At 42.2% G+C, this 20317-nt stretch overlaps 1 protein-coding gene across 1 annotated transcript; it reads right to left on the bottom strand.

Annotated features, from left to right (window-relative positions):
• Positions 1 to 810: 810 nt before the first annotated feature.
• Positions 811 to 18741, bottom strand: cavin4a (caveolae associated protein 4a). Its single transcript, XM_084008851.1, has 2 exons — positions 18170 to 18741; positions 811 to 3574 (listed from the first exon to the last, which is right to left on the bottom strand). The coding sequence occupies exons 1-2, from the start codon at positions 18575 to 18577 to the stop codon at positions 2996 to 2998; spliced, it is 987 nt and encodes a 328-aa protein (XP_083864977.1). The 5' UTR covers positions 18578 to 18741; the 3' UTR covers positions 811 to 2995.
• Between the last annotated feature and the right edge of the window lie 1576 nt (positions 18742 to 20317).

The raw sequence follows: 20317 nt of genomic DNA, 5'->3' as shown, positions 1-20317 counted from the left end.
TTACATACCCAGCGTACTGTATCCTGCCGACTACATCAACGAGTGTTCACACAGAAGTACACACATCTACTCATCTTCTCTCACATAACTCAATCTATTACATTTGTGGTCCGAGTCCCGTTGAATGGAAAATATTAAATGTGAGCTCCGGAGCTTTCCCTCTTTCTTCTCTTTACCCAATTGTCTGCCTTCACTCGCAATTGATCACAACTATTAAGCTAGCTATTATCAATCATTAATCGTCCCTTCATAGGGATATTAATAATGAACTGTTTAACTGTGCTATCAGTTGGTGGGTCAGACAGGGCCTGCATCAAGTGGATCCCATTGGGCGGTCAGGAAACGTCGCCATGCTATACGCCGAAGGGTCTATAGCAGAGATCTTCAACAGGGGGTCCGCAACCCCCAGGGAGTCCACAGAGTTATTGCAGGGGTCCCAAAATTATTTCATCCCAAAAAAATATTTCTTCCAAAAATTAAAATATGTCTAAAAATACACATTAGCATGAATACGACCCATAATAAGAATAAATAAATCTTTATATTTGTTAAATGTTATGTTGTGAAATTGTGATGTAGAAAAGTTCTACATTGTTACCAGTAGTGCCCTCTATTGACCAGCCGCCACTCGGGATAAGTTCATCGATGACTCAATGTGTCATCCCTGTGATGGTCTGGTTACCTGTCCAGGGTGAACCTTGCCTTCATAACATATCACCTGATATCGGCTCAGGACCCCCCCCGCCCCCCCCCCCCCCCCCCCATAACAAAAAACAAACAACTTCAGTTAAGTTTTTTTTGTATCGTGCATACCAGTTCATACAGATTTCATGAGAACTTTATTATACAAAAACAAAATAATGAATGTCAGGTGCTGCTTATAGCCTACAGTACAGGCCAAAATCAGCCGTGTTTCATTGTAAAGCATCAAAACTGGATTGAGATTATTGTAAAAATTACAACTATAACACAATATTCAAACTGAGCTGTAATCAAAGATGGAAAAAAAAAGGAAAATATATGCAAGAGATGAAACCTTGTTAAAAATCAAACCAAATACTATCAGTCTACTGCATTAAATTCATCCACACAGTTTCACTCAGCTGGAACATAATACAGCAGGTTATGAAAAGAAACGGAAGTTTAAAGCTATACAGGAAGTGCATTTTTTCAGAATAAGATACTGTGCTAATATATAGTGACAGCTCTACATAAGCTTAATTTAACTTCAGAAAATATGAGGAGTACCTGAAAATCCTGGAATCATCCTGATGAAAGCTGTGAACTCAGTAATCACTCCAGGAGAAAACAGCCAGTATGCACACTAAACTAGAAGAAACTATAATTATCAAGCAGCAAAACTTAAGGGAAAAAAATTCAAACATTCATACGCCACAATTCAGTAGTGATCAAAGAGCTTTGAAGCGTCTCCGAGTGCCTTAAATGCACTACAAACTCTTTCTGGAGCGTAATTACAGCCTTAAGTCTAAAATACCACAGTCACACGAGTGTTGCAATACAGTTCATGCAAAGTTATTATTAGTTTTATCACCTGCTGCACAATCAAACTTAAAGCTGCACTGGACAAAGACTAGTGGTTCGGTCCAGCTTTATTCAAACCTTCAAACCTTTATTTAAATACTATTGGATCCAACAGTTTCAAAAGATACCAAACCTCCCAGTGTGAATATTGGGAAATATGTTTAGAATGAGGCAGTAGCAAGAAAGTTAGAATGTTAAACTTTGAAATCAGCTTTCATAGACATCTGAACAAAGTCCACGTGTAAAGGAGTCTGATTCCGACCTTCTTTTGTACTAAGAGAGTCAAATAGGCCAGGTGTTCCTTTAATTCAATTCATCTTGGGGTTATTCATTCATATGCTGACCTGCACTGTAATACATCTGTTTAAACTTTACGCGTCTTGTAGCCCTTGTATTAAACAGCAAATACATAAATACATGTACGTAGTTAACTACACTCATGAAAAATGGCTATGGAAACATGGCCACAAAAATGTTGATAAAGCTTTAAAGGTTGTTGTTAATTCCACAGTCAGGAAAATGGGTGGATTAGGTAAAAGAAAACAAAACCTTCCAAACCATAAATCAGCAGTTTATTCTGATTATCACCTTTTGATTAAGGTAATGTAATGCTAATTTGGTAACTGCTAACCATATTTTATCCCTCTATGGCCAAGTCTCTCCCCATGAACTCCCCATTAAATGAATACTGGGTATGAAGTCCCAGACTTGGTTAAAGCCTGGTGCAGCCTTACCATCCAGCTAAGCAATCGCTGATGCTGCTTTTAAGCACCTCAAAGTTAACTTCACCTCCTTTCTACTATTTTTTTTATACAGAAACCAGTCTGATGTTGAGTTTGTTGTTTTATTTCCTCCCCAGGCGTCTCAGAGACCAGCTGAGGCCTGCCCTGACCAAATGTCACCACCCCCATGCAGTTTTGGCAGTATGTCCAACAATATATATACATCCAGTTAAAAGATCAATAGATGCAGGTCAACATTCTTCATCCCTTTTCCACCATTTATTTTCCTTCCGGACATTTTTTGTGCAAATAAATCCCCTGACTCTGGTTACCAATCACAGCAAAAATGATCTCTCGTCTCAGAAATTTGGATTCACAGATTTAAAAAAAAAAAAAATCTAAACCTGATCTCCTTCTTAGTGCATTTGGAAGTAATATCCTTGCATTCATCTCACGTTGTTTAAATCATATGATTGTTAAAAACTGTGAATATATAACATTTGACAGAGTAACCCAACTTGAATCTACACCCTGAAATAGATTTAATAAATAACCAGGTTCTTATTAGTGTTAGTACAGATACCCTTCTCAAGAACTTCTATTTGAATACATTCAAGCAAATATGAATGTCCATCATCGATGTCAACCAATCGCAGACCTCTCTAAATCCTCAGCATCACAAGCTTTCTCCAGTGTCCCACTTCCTTTCCATGTCTGATCTGACATCTCATCTACTTTGTGTAATCCTCTTCACCTATCCGGGTGGCGCTGGCCTCCTCCACTGGCCCCTCCCTCTTGGATTCCATGGCGACCTCGGTGTAGGGGACCGGCTTGTCTTCAGTCGGGGCCTGGACATGAAGCTCGGCCTCTGCGCCCTCCTGGCCCTCGGCGACGGCTCTCTCCTTCTTCAGCTTGATGCGGAAGGTCTCTTTGCTTGGAGCTTTCTTGGCGATGTTCTCTTTCAGCCGCTCGCCAGACTGCTTCAGCCTCTCGCCAGCTTGGTGCATCTTGTCCCTCCGTTCGTGTGGCATGACCTTCTCGCCCAGGTTGTGGAACTTGGTGCCCAGGTTGCCTTTAGTTTTGCTCATGTTCTCCTTGGAGAAGGCTGCCTTCAGGGTCTCTGTGCTCTTAACGACAGATTTCTTGAGGCGGGCGGCCCGCGAGGGGTCGGCCTCCTCCACGCTCAGGTACTCTTCGTCGGAGGAGAGATCGACAGGGATGTCGTAGGAGTCGGGCTCAATCTCAAGCCCGTCCAGGCCAGATCCTTTAGGAGATTTTGTGACGGCGACTGAGGGGATCTCAGTCTCACCCTACAGAGAGACAGAATACAGTCAGGACAAGAGGAAACCAGGTCCAGAGAGAAACAACCTGGACAGGAAGCAGAATAAAACATTGTACCATCAGTGTGTATAGCGTATAACGTCATTGATTTTGTATTGAGATGCAATTGGTGCCGAAACATGGTGTGATGGCATGCAAAGTGAATGAGATCCATCAACGGACATGTACAGTGTGAACGCGGCCTAACGGGCAGCTGAGCTCAGAAAGAGGGCGAGTATTTTGGGTATAGCCTTCTTCAAACTACAAAGGCTTACAGTTTATAGTCGGAATGTCAGTTTCGTTTCAATTTGCTTTCAACAGCTTGAATCTCGTTACCTAAGTGGTTCATTTGTTATAAAAAAAAAAAGTGAATTTACGTGAAATACAAGCGACAGTCCACTGACTCAATGAGCTTTGCTGCCACATTTTGAAGGGTTATAGCCATCCAGAGTTAATGTTTTGTGTGGTAACTGTCGTTTATTAGCTGAGGATTGTTGTCATGTCATCTGTATTTTCGCATTTTATTAAATCCTGTGGATTTGATTGTAATTGATTGGGGTCAGTGATGGATTGTTGTTCACCCCAAAGGATGGCGCGTAACTGTTTTTTTGTTGGCCTTGCTGAGGTTTATTTGGCCTTGCTGAGGTTTATTGCCACATGTTTATCAGGTTACAGAAGCGTCAATCAGTCAAGCTGTGTCACTCAGCCTGCTGTGGTGCATCCTGTCTGAACTGGTTAATTAGTTAACAAATGTACATAATTTACCCTATAGATGGACTTGTGTAACCGGTCAAAAGTGTCTCCCAACCCGGCCATGTACCGTGGTGAAAAGTCAGGAAGGTATAAAGGTATCGTCTGACTTCAAACTGCAACCTACACCTTTTTCATTCCATGTTGAACTTGGTGACATCATATAATTTACATCAAATCTCCACCAAACCGAGACAGGTTCAGTGACACAACCTTGTTAGCATCGTAATAAAGTAACAAATTTGCTACTTTTTTTCTGAGAATATTGCCCACCTCTCTCTGCTCCGTCCCCCCCCTCAGTGGCCCTAATATACCGTCGTAGAAACATGTAGTTTACGAACAAAATAAAAATAAAAAACTACACAGGTTTGTTGTGTGAAAATGTATTCTTTAGGTGACCAGGCTGACTGACAACACCTGTGTAGGTGTGCAGCGCCATTAAATGCATCCCTTCAATTAATAATGCAAGATTCCATTCTGGTCTCCCTCCCGTAGTGTGTCAAATACCCACCACTAGTTGGTCACCCTTCTAACTGACACACAAGGCACACTTTAGCGTCTGCATGAGCCCAATAAGTCCAGTTTAAACTGATCTTTGTCATTATTACATAGTCAGAGCAACGGACATAGTCCTAAACAGACAGGAAGGGAGGTGGATAGGTCACACAGGACTTTCACATGACGCTGCTACACTGTGGCATGGGGTCCTAGTTTCGTAGACCGGCGCAGGGTGGCGCAGCCGGCGCAGTGCAAGTTTCGACCCGCGCAGCCTTGCGCACCGTCAGTTTGGCAGTTTGGTGGATCGCCTGCGCCAAGATGGGTGTGGCGGCGCAGCAGGGGGAGGCGTCACAGATTCAGCTTGGCGTAGCGGAAGTTTCGTGGCAAAAAGCCTCGCCGAGACTGCGCTGAAAGCTCGCCAGCTCCAACCTGGTCTACTTTCGGCGCAAGGCGTAAGGCGTAAATAAAGTCCATTCATTCAATGCGAATCACAGCTGGCGGATCGGAAGTTTGGTTGACGGCGCGCAGTGCGCACACGTCACCGAGACCTCACAGGCAGGTTTCCACAGTTCCAGGCACATTTACATGCAATAAATAATCACAACAAACACTATTTAATGCAACTTATTGAATCAACACGTGAATTTATATCTATATAGATTGTCCCGTCACATCTGACGTCAGATCAAAGGCGGATGGCACGCGTAACGGAAACTCAGCCTCTCGGACCAAAACATCTCCCTCTCTCTCTCCTGTTTTTTATAATATCGGCATTGTTATTATTATGATACGCGCGCACAGCGCGTGATGCGCGTGGTGGGAGCGGCGGCGCTGCTTCTGTCATCGGGTTGTCAAGTGACGGAACTTGCACTGAACCTCCCCTAACGCATTAAAGGAGAGGAGAGGAGCTCATTTGATTGGTGAAGATCTGAATCTGCTGTATTAATCCCAGTCCACGCCTCGTCTCCTCCTCGTCTCCCACTCACGCCTTCTTCTCCTCCCTCTTTCCCACTTGCGCCGGTGGGCGAGTCGGGAGGTGTGCCTGCGCGAGCCTGCGCCGGCCTGCGCGGTGCACGAAACTTGCAAAGTCCAGGCGGACACACCCCGTCGGCACGGCGCAGGTGCGCTGAAAGCTGACTGCGCCTGGTCTACGAAACTAGGGCCCATGATGTTAGCTTACCTTTCATTACAAGTAGTAAGTAAGTACGAGTATTTATTTCAAATCAAACCCTGATGTTTTCTCTAACCGCAACTAACTGGTTTTGTTGCATAAACTTCACCAAGGCAACGCACTAACCTTGAGTGTCAAGGCCACTTGTCCCAAACAGGCCGCTTGGCCCAAACAGCAAAATATGACAAGTAGCCATTTAGGGCTTCCAGTCTTTATTGTTGTTAAGCTTGGCTAAACACATTCTGCACCTTTCTATGTAGCCTACTGGATGCATAGAGATGAAACTGTTAGGGTAGATAAAGAACAAGCAGATTTTTAAAAAGAACTTTAAAGTTGAGTTGTGCTGGATTTTTAATCTCTGCACAGTTTCCACAGTTTCCACAGTTTTGATCCAACGGATTTGCTAATAAAATGCACACGTCCACATGGACCTATTGCTGTACTGGACACACAGAGATGAAACGGATGCTTATGTTCTCATCCGTCTCTTCTATCCATTATGGATGAATTGCTATGTTTCCCATTGATGCAGGCCCAGATAGAAAACATGATATTCTCCTGAGAGGGTCTGAGAAAACACTGGAAGCTTCATGAGATCAAGTTTTTCTATTTTTACAGATGAGGAGTAAGTGAGACTCGTTAGGCAGGAAGCTGGAACACAAGATGGTCCAGCCTGAAATATCTCAACAACTATAGGATGGATTGTGACAAAATAATATAATAGATATAAATAATAATTAACAATTATCATTCATTTGCATTTACTTGAAATTCCTGCTGACCATTTTCTAAAACATCTCATCAACAGACTTCCGTCCTTCTGGCCTTGGGCATTTGTTGAATCTCTGACAATCAGCTCACTTTGTTATCGCTTACATGCCATGATTTTTGCGCCCTCAAATAGATGTGTGGAAGGCTGGCTTTAAAGCGCCTATTTCTCAGGCCGTAACAGTTCAGATGAGAAAAGTTCAACCTCCAACCAGCACACCAAGCTTTACGATCCGTCTCACAGTTTTACATCCTTCGGCTTCCGGTCCAAATACGTCAAACTATCCGCTTTGAAAGGTCAAACTGAGTCTGTGGGGTGCTAGAAATCAATTCATCTTTGTAACAGCAGGCAAAACAGGAGGGCAACCTCCACATTGGTGGATAAAAAAAAGAAGGTGGCACAGCTGATGTTTTCCACATGTTTTGTGGGTTCTAATGAATGCTTGCCTGTGGAACATCCACAAATATTTGGATGGACCTCTATTTCAGTAGATTTCTACCTGAAATGTCATACTCCCAGTTCAAAGCTAGCTTGCTGCTCGCTTGTTTCATCATTTTGGTTTCTCAACACTCAATACTGTACGAGAAACACATCCACGACTACCAAACAACCAAACAAGAGACCATATATGGTGTGAGAAATCGCACAGCAGCTGTGATGATGAAGAAGACAGTAATGTAACTGATATGTACTTGCTAACGTTAAAGGTTGAGTAAGTAATTATATTCAGAAACACTTTCTGTTATCGTACTTGAAATCCTCGTACCATAGCCTACCGATTGCAATCAATAAATGATATGCTCCGATTTGAAAATAATTAAAAAATGTTTTTATCTGTGGCCCTGGCAGATTTCAAATGGTATAAAAAAAAATAAGGACCCATGTACTAGAAGAGGTGGGATTTGCTTCTTAGATATTCTCTGTCTGGATGGGTGGATATGGGCAGGGGCGGACTGGCCATCTGGGGCCCAGTGGGCCGATGTGCTTTTTGGGCCGACTGCCAACACTTTTTTTTTGTCTGGCCCATGAACCGGGCCTTAAAAGTGGTAGGCCTAGATCGGCGGCCCATTATTTTTTCAATTGACACTGGCCCAAAACACTTTAGTAGAAGTAAGTCTACATATTCAGGGGGGCACAAAGACGGGTGGTATTTGTGATCTTATATGTTGGGCATGTCTGGGCCAAAATGCCAGGGCCGATTTTTTGTCCCAGTTCGTCCCTGGACATGGGAACTAATTAGGTTTATTTATTAGACAACAATGGAACATTGCAACGCGACTTAGTCACACCAGACCTGCTGTGCATAGTTATGAGCAGATTTTCGGTATTCCCGCATTTTCGCATGCCTTCAATTTGACTCCTCTCTTTATTAAAAATGTTACTGCACCATCAATTATTTTGTATAATATTATGCATATAATTGTACTTAAAGCAACACCAAAGAGTTTTTTGTGCCTTAAAATAATGTTTCCAAAATAGTTTCAGTGGTCCATCACCTTCCCCATTCGCTCTGTGGCCCTCTATTGGCTGTAACCGCACTATGTAATCTGTGTACATTGTCGATTATTTTATTGGCTCATGTTAGCTAAGGCGTTAGCTATTGTGCTAATATATATGTACCTATTGCTATGGCTCATGTTGGCTAATCTTAGCTAAGGCGTTAGCTACTCTACCTTGTCACTGGACATCGTCCAGAGCCGGTTCTGCATACAAACAAATAACGTGCGTGCGACGGGCTGCGGTAGGCTAAATTAGTTGCCTACCGCAGCAAGAAGTGTTGCTTTAATACTAATTTAATACTCAACTTAATAGGATCTGAGTATTTCACCCACGATCCATCTGTGTGAATGAGGTTCAAATATTTTTACTGCAACTTTTCAAGAACTTCCAAGATGTTAATGTACATTGAAGAACATTCCTGCAATGTTACATGTTGTCAAGTCAAACATTGGCTGGTGTGTTCAGGGCTTTAGTTTTTTTTTCCCTGAATGAAACTGTTTCTAGTTGAGTGTGGGCGGTACCTTGGTTCATGTTTGTGTGCTAACATAATGTGTTTGGTCAAATGAAACTGTCTTACTGCCTTTCCTCTTCCTCCACCACCCGAGGTTATTAATACCTGTCTTGACCCACATCCCCTGCCGGTGTAATTATTGTGTCATTCACAGTGTCTGGAGCGCTCTGATGACTCCTCGCTGATTAATGAGTGTCATCGATGCAGGTGGCCATGGTTTAATTAGGATTAATTGGCTTTCACATCCAAAGTCACCTGTAGGGCGCAGCATGTGGAGCTGGTTCCTCGTTTGTTTGAGCAGCCATCGGAGACGAAGCATAAAAAAAACATTTTACCATTCTTTTTTTTTAAGAATTTTTTTTAGTTGAGTTTATTTTAACTACTCTCATTATAATTAATTTTAAAGAAATTGGAACATAATGTTATCTATATGTCCAATAATTAACAATATTAGAAAAAAAATGTTTCTTTCACAGGATCTGGTTTGTGCAAACTGTTTATTTTCATGAAAGATGTAGAATGAAGTGATTTTAATGAAATATCATAAACACATGTTTACAATGTTTACTGAGATAATGAATCAAGTGAGAAGTAGGGTCATTTTCTCATAGACTTCCATACAATCAGACTTCTTTTTGCAACCAGAGGAGTCGCCCCCTGATGGCCAGTAAAGAGAATGGAAGTGTCAGACACTTTGGTCCTGGCCTCACTTTTCAGAACTGGAAGTTGCTGTCTGTTTTTTTTGTTGCAGCTTCTGGCTATGATAAATGGTTTGGGAATTGAATAAAAGAGAAATAATGCTTTTCAAATCCACCAGTGAGTATTTGAGTTCAGAGAGGAAGTAGGAGATTTTTCTCAATACATAAAGGAATACAAACATTCAACATTTTCACTGGACGTGGATAATATTGTAGGATTATACATTCCTAAACCGTTCCCCTGCAACCTTTGCAGACATTTTAGATGGCTGTCATGTGATGTGACCTCTTATTTCAATTGTGTTTGTGCCCGTGGGAAGCTTAACTCACAAAGTTGACTCTCATCGCCACACCGCAGAAATGTCACAAACTAAAACCCATTAACTGCTCTAAAATGACACACTGTCCTCTACTGTGTGAACAACAGCTGAAGCAGCCAGGCCCTGGGTGTCCACCAGCAGACATTCATCTTTTTCTTATTAGTGCCACAGCCTTCATTATTCAGCCGCCAGCAACGACCGTCTCCACCAAGCTGCCTGTTGCTTCCTGGTTAGATGACCGCAGCTGAAGCTCTATATTAGGAGATGAACGGAGGCCTCAGAATAACCGACAGCGCATCAGTCATGAAGAAACTCAACACTGCAACGCTCTCTTCTCCAGGCAGGACGGAGAGAAAGAGCCGAGCCGCCCGGGACCAGACTGATCTAAACCTGGACTCCTACAGAAATACAAAGAGCATACAGAGGAAGTAGCTGTTGTAGCTGAGGACAAATACCAGGTTGCAGTAACAAGACTCTGGTGTATATGCGATATAGACGCTTTTACAGCCGACGTCATCAAAAATGTACACAGGCACGTTGTCAACTTCAGCCTGTCTGCCCCAGGCATCCAGACGAGTTAGAAGATAACCTAAATGTTTGGTTGTTACATGTTGGTTCTAAGAACTGACATGCACGCAGACTCAAGTTCTACAGAACTCAGACAGGATCATTTCAGAGCAACAGGTGTTTCAGTTTAACCAGTGACCGTTTTAACTGGTGACTTTCATCAATAATAAACGCAAGTTTTTTACAAGGTACAAAGTCACTACATTTTCTGGTGGCATTTTCTAAAGTGGCCGTCACTAAGAGTCAAACACCGGCGGCAAGCTATTAAAACGTGTTGACCACCACTGGACTGTTTGTATTGGCCATTTTAAAACTGACTAAAGTTAAACCTATAAGTCTAAGTCATGATGTTTGACGGTCTGTATGTGACCACAGATTATGTAGTTGTAGATACAGATTAATTCTGACAAAATTTGACAAGCTGTTGCTCTCGTTCTCGTAATTCTGTTGCCAAACTGCGTGACACACTCACGTATCAGTGTTTACAAGCTGTTAAAGGGTCTTTATATCAAATTTAAACTAGCTGTTGTGATCGCAACGATTAAAATTAAAATAAGAACATCACAGAACTGGAGGACGTGGGTAATAATCTGAAGAAAAAAATCCCCCTCAGAATTTACAAGCATAAAGGCCTTTACACACCGGGGATGTAACATATGTAAGACACAACAATTATTAAAATACTCACATAGGAACATATAATGTCTTTTGATTTTATTGTAAAAGGTTAAAAAGGAAGGAATGGATCTGAGGCCTGTACTACGAAGCAGTATTTGGGCTTAGCGAGGTAACTTCAGGGTTAACTCTGGGTTTTCCGTCCTATGACGCTGCTTCACTTCTTTCTTCATTCGTTTAAAGTTATTTTTTTGGCCTTTTATTGCGGGAGGACAGCGTGAGAGTTAAAGGGGTGAGAGAGAGGGACGACATGCTTTAAAAGAGGACCACAGGGCGGATTCAGCACACTTATCATGTTCCTTTAATCAATCAGATCTAGTAGTGCCCTTATGATGGGGCAGTCATATTATACGACTATTAATACTATTAATATGACTTTAGCAAGCATTCACACAGTCGGTGAGTTTTTCCAGCTGTCCTTCCTGCATTTGGCAGATGAAACTGTTGCTTTTTGCCTGCATTATATGTTTAACTTCTTCGTATTTCTTAAAGATTATGGTTTGCTCATACGTGAAATACGCCGCTCCGCTGCCGTAGACTGATCCATGTACGTGATTGGTCAAATGCTGCAAACGCCACCACTTTCATGTTCATGTGCTCATAGCTGGACAGGTAAACCCTGGGTTGATTTAACGAGTTGTCAGCTTCTTGTGACCGCTTATCTCTGACTGCCTTTGTTAGGGTTACTTAAGCTGGATAACTGAAAGATACCCTGGGATGTTAAACTCGCTTCGTAGCAAGTCAAGTTTGAAAGAAGTAAAACAGTTTTCATTCGTACTACAGAGCCTCCACGTTGTTTCCTAGATATAGGCTCAACCGTTCCACACAAATTGATTTGTCGATCCCTTTATTCACAGCGAGGAAGCTTGTCTTTTCTTACAAGAAACTATTCATGAATAAAATACCAGTTTAATAATAAAATAAAAAATATTGACTTGCAAATGAAGCGCTTTGAAGTTGTAAATGAATGAGAAAAAATAAATGTGGCTATTTTCTGAGATTTAAGGAGCAAATGTACAACAAAAAAACAGAAAGAGTAAAGTGTTACCCACTCTGAAATAGTATACATGCTTTCCTGTTGCCAAAGATGGACGTTTTAGTATCTACTTTACCTTAACATCTACCACGGTTATGCTCTTCATTATTTTCTGATAAATGTAAATTACTTTAATTTCAGAAATGCTATGTTTTTACTCAGAAAAATTACCCTTGTCCCGTTTTTTTTTTAAACTTACAATGGCCCCTATATGCAGTCATAACAAATAACACAGAATGAACAAAACATAAAAATATTTTTTTAATGATGAATTTATGACTTTATAATCTTGCAAATGGTTAAGTAAATGGTGGTAAAATAACATTAAGCATGTGTAACTACATTAACAGCTACCATTTAATCACCTTAGCAACATGATTTAAATTAACCACCACCTTTTAATAAAGGCAAAGTAGGTCATTTGGAAAAACCACAGAAACTTTGACAATGAACGCATCGTTGAACCGAAAAAGTCCCGCCCCCTTCGTTCAGACCTTTGTTCAAAGCCGCTCCTCCAAAACACCAAACGAGTGCTCGAGATCAGCAGAGTGCAATCAGTTGTATAATACATCTGCAATGCTAATAAAACACCTATTTCCAATGAGTGAAGCCTTGGCCTGGAAGAGAGGTCATCAGGTGGTCCCCAACCTTCGCCGGGTGTTTCGACCCTTATCCACAACACCCTCCAGTTGGTGGGTCAGCAGTGAGCAGTCTTAGAGTGGTGGACAGTACCGCCTCTGGGAAGTTGGAGGAAGTTAACTGTTTTTCCGGTGTGGAGATGCTGTTCCTGTCTGACAGGGAATAATCACACCACTTTCCAAGCATTTTTTGGGTTTCCCTGGATGTTAGGAATCACTTCCCCTTGAACAAGTAGCTTGAACCTTCCAGTTTTTTCCCCCTTTTGGATCATCAGGCTCCTTGACTTCTTGGACTTGAAGACCATCTTTGCCCAGGTGGCCATGCGATCCAGTTCTGCCAGGACCCATCTTGCTTGCACGTGAGTTGGTGTTATCACGGTAAGGTCATCCATGAATGCCCTGATTGCTGGCTGTTGACATCCTACAGCGGTCTTCAACCCCCTTGATTTCATACTCGCAGCAGAGATGATCAGATTAATTCCCATGATGAACAAGATGGGAGAGATTGTTCATCCGGTCACTATCTCCTTCTACACTGGCTGCAACTTTGTTGTAAACTTGGCCGACTGGAATCGTAGCTTGATGTCTCTCAGGTAGCTGGTGATCATACCCTGGATTTTATGTGGGATGTGGTAGTAGTCCAAGGCCATTTGGATCAAGTCATGTGGAATAGACCCATATGCATTTGCAAAGTCAAGCCATACAACTGTTAGGCTGCATTTCTTCTCCTTTGCTTCTTGGATGAGTTGATTGAGGACCCCTGTATGCTCCAAGCACCCGGAGAACCCTTCGATATTAACACCATTAACACCTCTTCTGGATAGAGGTGTAAATGTATCCATTCTGGGTCATATGAGTGCTCATTCTCTTGGGAAGCACAGAAAAGAAAATATTTCCCTCCACACTAAGTAGGGAGATAGTTCGGAACTGGCTGATCTGTGTGGATCCCTGTTCTTTGGGCACACAGCACCCTTCTGCCCTTCTCCAGCTTGTTGGAATGGTTCCCTTGGGCCAAATTACCCACATAAGCTTCCACAACCTTCGGGGGAGCTGAGGGCATTTCTTGTATACTTTGTAAGGTATACATATACCTATACCTGGAGCAGAAGATGCTTGACTACCTCTTGAACCTCTCTCCATGATGGACAATCTGTGCTGAGGGATGTGGTAGGTGCGTCAATTTCCTTCTAGGGCATTGCCTCTTGAAGGGTCACTGAATGTCTCCTGAACAGACTGATCTACCTCCTCTTTGGGACTTGTTATAGTCCCAGACCTTGCCTCACCAAGAAGTGATTTGGTGAAGCGGTAGGGGTCCTTTATAAACTGGGCTTGCGCAGGAGGAGGCTGTCAGCTCTTTTATTCCTACCTTTTCTCCTGTGCTTGCCAGTTTGAATTGCTTCCTCAGAATCTTGATCTCCTTCCTAAGTTGTTTGATTTTCCTTTCTCTTCTCTGTCCTGCCTTTTTGGTCTGACTTTTTTCTCTTTCCTTGGCACTGTTCCAAACCATTCTTTTGCCACATTGTAGGTGATAGCTGTCAGTGAATCCACCTTCCTTTCTGCTGATCCTGCTTGAACCGCTCCAAGCACCTTATCCAGATCTTCATCTAACGTGGACCACTCCTTTCCAGCACTCATCTTGGGCGACTTAATTCTTTCTCTTGTTGGCTGGGGTGGGCTTTCTGGAATGGCGTAAGAGGCTCTCCTTGTGTGATCTTGGGTCATTGCCGGCACTGAGAGCTCCCTAGGACTATGGTGTGCTTCCTGCCTAGGGTTCGCCTGCGTCTTACCAGACAGTTCATCTGAGCGGTGTGCTTGCATTCATCCTTGTCCACATTTGGACTTACTCTGGTGTATTTTGAGCCCTCTTGTGCCTTTGCAGAACCTTCCGCAACTGCATTTCACTTCCGGTGCCTCCCACGGTCAAGGTGGTTTGCCTGAGCCTTCTCTGCGTCTGTGTCACTGTCCTAGTCACTGTCCTAGATACTGTCCTAGAAAGTAAGCATTAACAGACAGGCAGGACGTCCAATTATTTTCTCCAGCCCGACTCTTTTGGATTGGACAGGATTTTACAGTCCCACCACGACCACATATTACTTTTTTAAATGTATTTTGTCAGAGCATTTAATGTATCTATGCTATCAGTATGTTACGAGGATTTCAAGTAATATAATAGTGTTTCTGAATAGAATCACCTACCCAACCTTGAAGCATCTATAATAACGTTCACAGCCACCATTAGATTGTGTTAAGTGTGTTATGACGTTAACCATCACCGTTTCATAACGTTAACCACGCACTTCTGCTCAAGCGGTGACACGTAGGGAAGCGATCACATTGAAACAGGCAGCTGTCTGATGATATGTCACCTTTATAACAACTTTATAATATAATCGACACGTCATGGTAGTGTTGAAGTTGATTAATATGTCATTATTATTCCTTATTTTATATATCTTTACATGTTGTTGTATCACATTACTTTGTCTTAGTTTGGCACTATTATATTGATCTCTATATGTTGACCCCTGTGACATGCTGCCATGTCAGACTGTCATTCTGGTTGACAGCAGTATATAGCGTGCCCCCCTGGCAGTGAGGCCCAGAATAGGTCTCCACAGCAGCTGTTAGCAGCACATAGCGGCCCCATTACTATTCTGAAGTTGGGACGTTAACAAGGACAGCATCTCCCTCTAATACTGACTGCTGACTGTACATCTGCAGAGCCGTATGTAAAGATGACTCTTTATCTCTGATCTTCAGGGTTTATGTTATATATTTAATTTTTGAGAAGATTTTCTAAATTGATAAAAAAACAAGTTAAAAAAAAAGATTAAAACATGCGTTCCAGTATGTTTGTCGTCCAGTCCCTGATTTCCTGAATGATTTCCCTTAAAATGATATAAATGTACCCATTGTTAATGATGTGATTACGGTACAAGGCAGAAAATAAAATGAAAAAGAAAATCTCATAATTTATACCTAATCAAATGAAGCAAAATTCATGACAAATTCAAGAATATCTTAATTTTTTTTTGTTGGTAATTAAATGATGTTAACTGACACTGTACAATGATGTTGAGCATGTACAATGTTAACCACACGGTAACTCTTGCTCCTGAGGGATGTTGGTACTCATATCATAACTTTTGCTGTGATATGACACTATAAATAAACTTGAATTAACTGGCAGCATTTAATGACATGTCACAACATTAGTCGCCACCGCTTAATAATGTTAAGCACGTGTAACAATTTCAACTGCCTTTGTTTACTAATGTAAAACAGAAGTCAAAATCTTCAACAAATCCTGGGGATAATCCATTTCTTAATATACCATAATCTATTAATTAAACTTCAACTTCTGATGTCATTTTGTAAATGTTAAGCTGTCTGACAGTAAGGTAAAGCAGTAAGTAGCTCATACAATCCCGACTGTTATCTATCCCCTTTAGGGATTCTTTTGCACAAATGAAGACATTCTGTTTTTTTCGTGATGCCATGTAGTTTCCTAATTTCGTCAAATCAGTAAATAGTTCCACTTAAATAATTGTCCTGTAGCTGTCATTTACAGTAATAAACACACATTAGTAAATAAAACCTTGACTAAGATTATGTTCTCCCTTTGTGATAACTTGTATTTGTGTTGTTTTGAAAGAAAAGCACCTTGGCATGGTGGTGAAAGGAGAGAGAATGAAGGGAGCGCAATGCAGTACTAGAGAATAGACAAATGCTTGTGCTTAATAAGGGTACTGATAACCAATTTGTCAACACTGTAGTATCCAGGTTTGCCATTTGTCAGTTAGTTGTTCATATCTAATTTCATTGAAATTAATCAAATTACAACAGATTACAATTGCCATGTAGCAAAAACTCTGGGGTGATTGCTGAAGCTGCAGCTCACATTGCAACACCATGTTCTCCTGTCTGACCAAAGCTGTTCTCATGCAACCTGCTGCGACGCCTTCGATCACCTTTCAAAATCCTCTGTCAGTCTATCGTGGGTGTATTTGGAGATGAGACACCTTGTTTGGTTTATTCTTTAACTCAAACATGACTCAACATGACGTTTAGCAGAGTGATTCAGATAACCAACAACATGTGAATCATCCTGTTTTTCATCTGACCTGATTAAGGTGGATGAGAGTGTTCCCTCAACACAATGACGATGCTTTTCTAGAAAAGTGTTTCAGAGTCGATGACTCTTAAGCATTGAATTTAAATTCTGTTAATTTCCCTAACATCCCCTCTCACTGCGCCCATCCCTTAATTCAGTTATATCAGAGCTTGTTTAATTTAAGATCTCGCCAAGTTTGTGCTGCCTGAGAGAATTAATCTACTTCATTCATCCCCAGTTTCTTGGAAACGAAAGGACAGGACCCTGGTTCTGATCATCCAGAGGGGCGTTGCCCTACTACACAATCCAGTGTCTTTCTCTTGCATTGGCTGAATTCATTCTTATTTAAAATTGTTAAGCAACTGCCCGAGAAACTGTCTCAATCCCATTCTTACTGCGAGTGATGATTCCCCGATAAAACACACTTTGGCACAAATTTCTGCCCAAAGTTACAAACAATCATGGTCTACTTTGAAATGAGTGGGACTCCATGTTCCATCCATGAATCAAACCAAGATTTTTATTATTGTCAATCGAGAGGTTCCAATATAAAACCAAAATTGGCAAAATTATTATTTTTTTAATCTGTATTTTTTTACATTTTAGGGGCCTGAAAATTGAAAAAGATTATCCAGTAATGCACTTTTACCTGCATCGACAAAAAGGAAGTGGTAAAATAGAAAAAGCCCACCACTTGCTCAGAAAAGTTGAGAATATTTAAACTTGTATCCGTGTCTACAAACTGCAGGTAAAATGTGATGCAAGAGTGGAGCGTGCACCAGATGCACCGTCCAGTAGGGAAACAACGGCAAACGGTGTGATCGGCCATTATGCAAAACAACCCTCATGGTTAGGTTCAGGAAAACTGTCACAAATACTTGCACGCGGTGAAAAACGGGTCTTGGGGTTGAAAGTCCTGTGTTGTCGAGATGCACCACCTCCCATCATAAATGATGTTTTATAGACACATGGATGTGTTTAAATGTGTCCACCATGGAAAATGATCCATTTCTATTGGCATTGTCTTCTTGCTAAGTGACACTGCATGAAACCAATAGATTACATTTCCTGACTATTTCACAAATTGCTCAGACACTGGGTTGGTAATACAAACCAACCAAACACGAAGCTTCACACCATGAGAGAATTCTCACATTTGAAACACGAAATGATGACTTACTGTAATTGACCGATTGAGGGACTGAGACATTGTTTCAGTAGTGATTTGAGAACTTGGTACCTCCAGGTTCAGTTAACAGTGGTCACGCCATCCCTGGTTTAATAACCCAGAAAATACAAATCATTCAGAACACAATGCTGCTCCAAACCTCCTCTTACCTGATAGATGACGACGCGGAACTTGTTGCGGGTGAGCAGCTCATCCTGCGTGGATTCAACCTTCTTGACGCGGACGTTTTGCTTCTCGACCCGCGTCCGGACCTCCTTGACATTGGCGCTGACCTTGCGGGTCTTCTGCAGAAGCTTCTCCACTGTGCCGCTCGTGTCGGTGTGGTCCTTGGCCAGTTTCAGGACGTCGCCCTGGATGGTCTTGATGTTGTTCTCCAGGTCCAGCTGACGCTCCTCCATGCGCTGCTGGCAGGACTGGACATTGTCGATGATGCCGGCCACGCGCTCCAGCAGCGACAGGATGGTCAGGGCACTGATGGGGTTCCCGGACTCGTCCTCCACCCCGACGATCTCCAGCTTCTCCTGGACGCCCGCTGTGCGATACTTGTGCTGATCCATTGCAGGGTTTTGATGATGAGGGACGATCTCTCAATTCAAATGTTTTGCTTGCTCAAAAGTTGCAATTAAGTTTGGGGAAGGACACCAGAATCAGTGGATTGACCAGCAGGGAGACCGGAGAGAGGCAACACCCAAACGCTACGACCCAAACTCAGGTCTGGGGACTGGAGAAAGGGGAAACTCCACCTACCTCTTTTAAAATAGGCTTCAGGATCCAAAGGGAACCTGAATTCAGCCCTCATGTGGATATGGGCCAGGCGATAAACCTAGATGGGAGCAGCAATGCTCACACGAACACGGCTAAAAATAATAACTCTTTGTAAGGCGACACTCAGACATTTTGGGAAGACGCAAAGCAAAGGGTGATGGAAATCCCCGTCCAAGTCCGGCTCTGCTTTGTCAGAGTGATTCATAATTTTCCGTTATTTGCTCATATGTTCACGCTAGCAGCTGCAGATACATGTACATCAACAGCAGCTTAGGAGTTGTTCTACGGCTCCGCACGACAAATACAAAGAAGCCACAGTTGCCTGGTCTGATTACACCGTGCTGGCATGTTCTGGGGGGGATTAAACATTGCAGCAGCTGCCCTTTCCCCCAGGCTGCAGAGTCCTAACATTGACTGTGGCTGAGATCTGAAGCTCTTTATTGGGACGACTGACGATTCCAGAGTGCGAGGAGTGTCAAAGTGACACTGTTTTAACACTCACCCGTCTGAAAGCCACTGCACAGGGAGGATTAATCTGATGTTAATATGCGTTGCGTGGAGTAATTCATTGATGGTCTTCAGCTCACAGTTTGACAAAGTCATGAACTTAATTTATCATCTGATAATATGAATGTGTCGAGAAGAGTTTGCTGTCCATGAAGACACATGAATGTGTTAAAAATAACCTCCCTGACCACATCCTAAATTCTGCTGGGATGAGCTTTCATCAAACTTCAGAGGCACTCAGTGAATTTGGTCAAGCTGGATTCACTGTATCTAAGGAGACACACGGCGGCTGGTTTACCACAGCTAGATGAACCCCAAATTACTATTTTGTGATTTAATTGTAATAAAAGGATAAGAAGGATGCTGGCATAACTACATAATGATGGTGATTAGTAAAAACGCCTGAAGTCATTTTTTTTTAGGTTTTTGTTAGGCTGCTCCATCAACACTCTAACATCATGTAGACTTCTAGACTGTCTCTGGTTTGTCCACATGGTCTGGTCTGGTCTCTGGACTAATGTGAGCTACTATCGTAGACCTCTGGGGGACCACAGGCGGTCTCTGGTTCCTTCACATAGTCTGGTCTGGTCTCTGGACTAATATGAGCTACTATCATAGACCTCTAGGGGACCACAGGCGGTCTCTGGTTCCTTCACATAGTCTGGTCTGGTCTCTGGACTAATATGAGCTACTATCTAGACCTCTGGGGGACCACAGACACAGGAGACGACATTCGTTTCCTCCATTAATGATTCAGCGACGTCATGACGGCAGGAGGAGCATCTCAACAGTAATAGGCTTTTGTGTGTCACACTAATTTCTCATTCACACCCATATATGGATATTCATGTGATTTCATGTGCGTCTGTTTTCCTAAATTAAAAAAGAAATTAAAAGTGTTTGTTTGCTTGTTTTCCGTTCAGTTTCTCTCATGCGCTCCCTGAATTTTTTATATTCTTTTTAAATGTCAACGTATGGGCTTGTTAATGAATGAATGTTGGAGCGTGATAGCTGTTTTACAGTGC

This window comes from Eutrigla gurnardus, assembly GCF_963514095.1.
Source record: "Eutrigla gurnardus genome assembly, chromosome: 4".
NCBI lineage: Eukaryota > Metazoa > Chordata > Actinopteri > Perciformes > Triglidae > Eutrigla > Eutrigla gurnardus.
The sequence above is the reverse complement of the archived record's forward strand: the minus strand, read 5'-3'. Positions and strand labels throughout refer to the sequence as shown.

Coding starts and splice junctions, on each gene's coding strand:
- cavin4a (XM_084008851.1), bottom strand. CDS start 18,577: ATGGATCAGCACAAGTATCGCACAGCGGGCGTCCAGGAGAAGCTGGAG. Junction 3,575..18,169: donor TCCGCGTCGTCATCTATCAG/GTAAGAGGAGGT, acceptor GTCTCTCTGTAG/GGTGAGACTGAGATCCCCTC.